The sequence below is a fragment of the Oratosquilla oratoria genome, chromosome 43 (genome assembly GCF_046742065.1).
Source record: "Oratosquilla oratoria isolate Oo_2021 chromosome 43, ASM4674206v1, whole genome shotgun sequence".
In the NCBI taxonomy this organism is placed as follows: domain Eukaryota; kingdom Metazoa; phylum Arthropoda; class Malacostraca; order Stomatopoda; family Squillidae; genus Oratosquilla; species Oratosquilla oratoria.
This window is the reverse complement of record NC_134819.1, coordinates 40,788,055-40,791,327: the sequence shown is the minus strand read 5'-3', so window position 1 is coordinate 40,791,327 and position 3,273 is coordinate 40,788,055. Positions and strand designations below refer to the sequence as shown.

At 42.9% G+C, this 3,273-nt stretch overlaps 1 protein-coding gene across 1 annotated transcript; it reads left to right on the top strand.

Moving 5' to 3' along the window:
* The first annotated feature begins 668 nt into the window (after positions 1-668).
* On the top strand, positions 669-1,199 carry LOC143022048 (uncharacterized). The gene has a single exon (XM_076179984.1). The coding sequence runs from the start codon at positions 669-671 to the stop codon at positions 1,197-1,199; it is 531 nt and encodes a 176-aa protein (XP_076036099.1).
* Positions 1,200-3,273: the final 2,074 nt, after the last annotated feature.

Here is a 3,273-nt window from a genome sequence, read left to right as displayed (position 1 = left end):
TTTTGTTGCAGGAGGAGATAACAAAAGAATGTCCTCGAGGGCATAAACAGCCGTTGTAGTGAAAAATGAACACAAAATCAGACGCTGAATTCAATTCAGCCAGAATGTTATTATCATTGTTTTTTATTTTTTATTGGCGGAGGACTCTCACTCAGATATATAAGATCAGCTAGAATAAAAAAGAAGAAATCAACTGGAAATTCACAATCTTCATTTGAGTGAAATATTCTGGCGTCATCTAGAATTTTTTTTTCTTTTAGCATATTGGGTAGTGAAAAGAGAAACACGCGCAGATACGGAAAAAATGGTAAAGAACGTATATACATATACATATATATATATATATATATATATATATATATATATATATATATATATACATACATATATATATACACACACACACACACCGGGATTCCTGGAGAATAAGAAACTGTCACCAGAAGAGCTCTTGGGGTTGGTAAGTTTATACCTGGATTCTACTTTCTTCAGGCTAAGAGGTTTATCATCAGAGAGTCGGGACTCCCATAGGGTTACCTGCATTAGTGATTTTAGCTGAAATCACTAAGCAGTGCTTCGAGAAAGAGGTCCTAGTAGCAACGTCAATTTCCTTGAAATTGTAGGTACGATACGTGGACGACGTATTCGCAGTCCTGAAGGAAGGAAAGATGAACGGTTTCCTAGTGCAGTTCAACTCTAAGAACGAGCCTATGCAATTTGAAATGGAGAAGGAGATGGAAGGCAAATTGCCGTTTTTGGAAATACTGGTGGCACGAAACGGGAACTCCTTGTCCACCAGTGTTTATAGGAAGTCCACACACCGACCGCTTGTTGGACTACGAGAGCAACCACTCGACATGCCACAAAAGAAGTGTGTGGAGACGTTGTGGAGCAGAGCGGACAGAGTGTGTTCGACGACTCACTCATTAAGGGAAGAAAGGAGCAGACTAAGAAAGGTATTCCGTGCCAAGGGTTACTCAAATCAAATGGTGAAGACGTGGATGGCACCGCAAAGGGAAAGTGGCCGAGGCGTGACGTCCCAAGATACAACAAGGGTGATGATTCCTTATGTGAAGGGAGCTTCGGAGATTACAGCAAGATTGCTACGGGAACATGGGGTCAATGTGGCTCACAAACCAAACAACACCTTGTACGGTGCCCTCACGAGGGTCAAGGATCGAGAGGGCAAGGAGGACTAAGCAGGGGCAGTCTACGGGATGAAGTGTAGGGACTGCAATGCGCACTACGTTGGAGAAACAAGAAAAAAGCTGGCCACGCGACTACAAGAACACCGCGGAGCAGTGAAGAGTTCAGCCACATTTAAGCATTGTGACGAGAAACAACATGAATTTGATTGGTAGGGTGCAGACGTTAGATAAAAAAAAAAAAAAAAAAAAAAAAAAAAGGATTGCAGGCTACTTATGGAAGGGTGGGCGAATGATGAAAACACCATGAACAGATCCGTCACACTTAACCCCATTTTCAGAGGGGCATGAGAAAGGGTGATCAGAACAGACACTCGACAGCAGGAGAGAAGTTAAGAGGGATTGTGATAAGATACGGGAGTGTGACTTGTCTGCCACACCCACACCGGGACAAAACATCACCAGACATTTGGTCATTTGGGTAACTGCGACAGAAAACGAGAGCTGCCCGGGAGGTGATCTCACCTAGTACACCACATTGTATTGGTCTTTTGTGTATGTAAAAGGAGGATTAACTGTCTCTCCATTGTAACCCCTAAGGACGATCCCCGGACAAGGTCCGAAACGTTGGGTTTAGATTACCTGTTTCCGAGTTGTGTCTTTTACTTGTTCCAGCATTGTTCCTGGACTCCAGCTTTTTTCGCACGCACGCACCCACACACACACGCACTCACGCACGCACACACACACACACACACACACACACACACACACACACGCACGCACGCACACACACACACACACACACACGCACGCACGCACACACACACACACACACACACACACACACACACACACACACACACACACACACACACACACACACACACACACACACACACACACACACACACACACACACACGCAGTTGGTAGAGCGCTGAACTGTTACTATAGTGGCCCGTAGTTCTTGGTTCGAATCCTGCCCAGGGCCGAAATTATTTCAGTATCGCTGCGCATCGGGTCGTTACTCTGACTCTCGTGGGCGGGGAGTTTTGTGTGTGTGTGTGTGTGTGTGTGTGTAAGGTCATAGCATTACCCATAGATCGGACCTACGAGCTCTGAGCTCTCTTCCAGGAGGGAAATAGCTGTCGATCACGAGTCCAACACGTGATCCAAAGACCAAGTGAATACACACACACACACACACACACACACACACACACACACACACACACACACACACACACACACATATATATATATATATATATATATATATATATATATATATATATATATATATATATATATATATATACATATATATACATATATATAATGCTTTGGTGATGTTAGCATATGAAAATGAGTTCAAATTTGACCAGAGATTTATCAGTCTACATTAGGGATTTACCTATAGATCAGATATCTTATGACTAGATGAATACCATAGCAAGGAAGGAAAGCCACAAAGCCTCCTCTGACACATGAATTACTTTATAGCACCAGCATTCTGTTTCTCTATAGGTGAGGATGCCTACCCAGGATGCGCGAAACTGCAGCCGAAGCCTTCACCTTTGCTTCATGTGCTTGGACTCTTGGAGCAGGTAACATCCACTGTTGGGAATCAGAGAGAAATACTAGATTCTTACCCACAACTAAGCAAATGCGAGACCAGTACGCTTCCAATTTCACCACCGGCGCATATTGTAGAAATTGACAAAGCCTATAAGCTAAATATTCTCTGTCTATAGGAAACCCACAAACAGAGACGATTTCACACACTACCTCTGACGGCACAGCACGAGGACAAAGACTGGTTTGACAATAGGTTTCTACCTACGAGCTATAAGGATATGCAGCGATGAATTTCTGACAGAAGAAATATCATACATAACCGAGGCCTTTTGTAAACCCGTCAGGTCTTCTACATAGATAAAACAAAGCATTCATGATATCAAGAAGTAGTGACAAAACGACCAAAGAAGATTACCTGGTAGTATCATACTCAAAAGGAGCAGAAGTAATCACTAATTTTCTATCCACAAAGGGTATACACATAGCACATGGCGCGGGATTAAGAATCAGAGACATAGTGAGTAAGAATGAGAATAAGAATATCATAA

Coding starts and splice junctions, on each gene's coding strand:
- LOC143022048 (XM_076179984.1), top strand. CDS start 669: ATGAACGGTTTCCTAGTGCAGTTCAACTCTAAGAACGAGCCTATGCAA.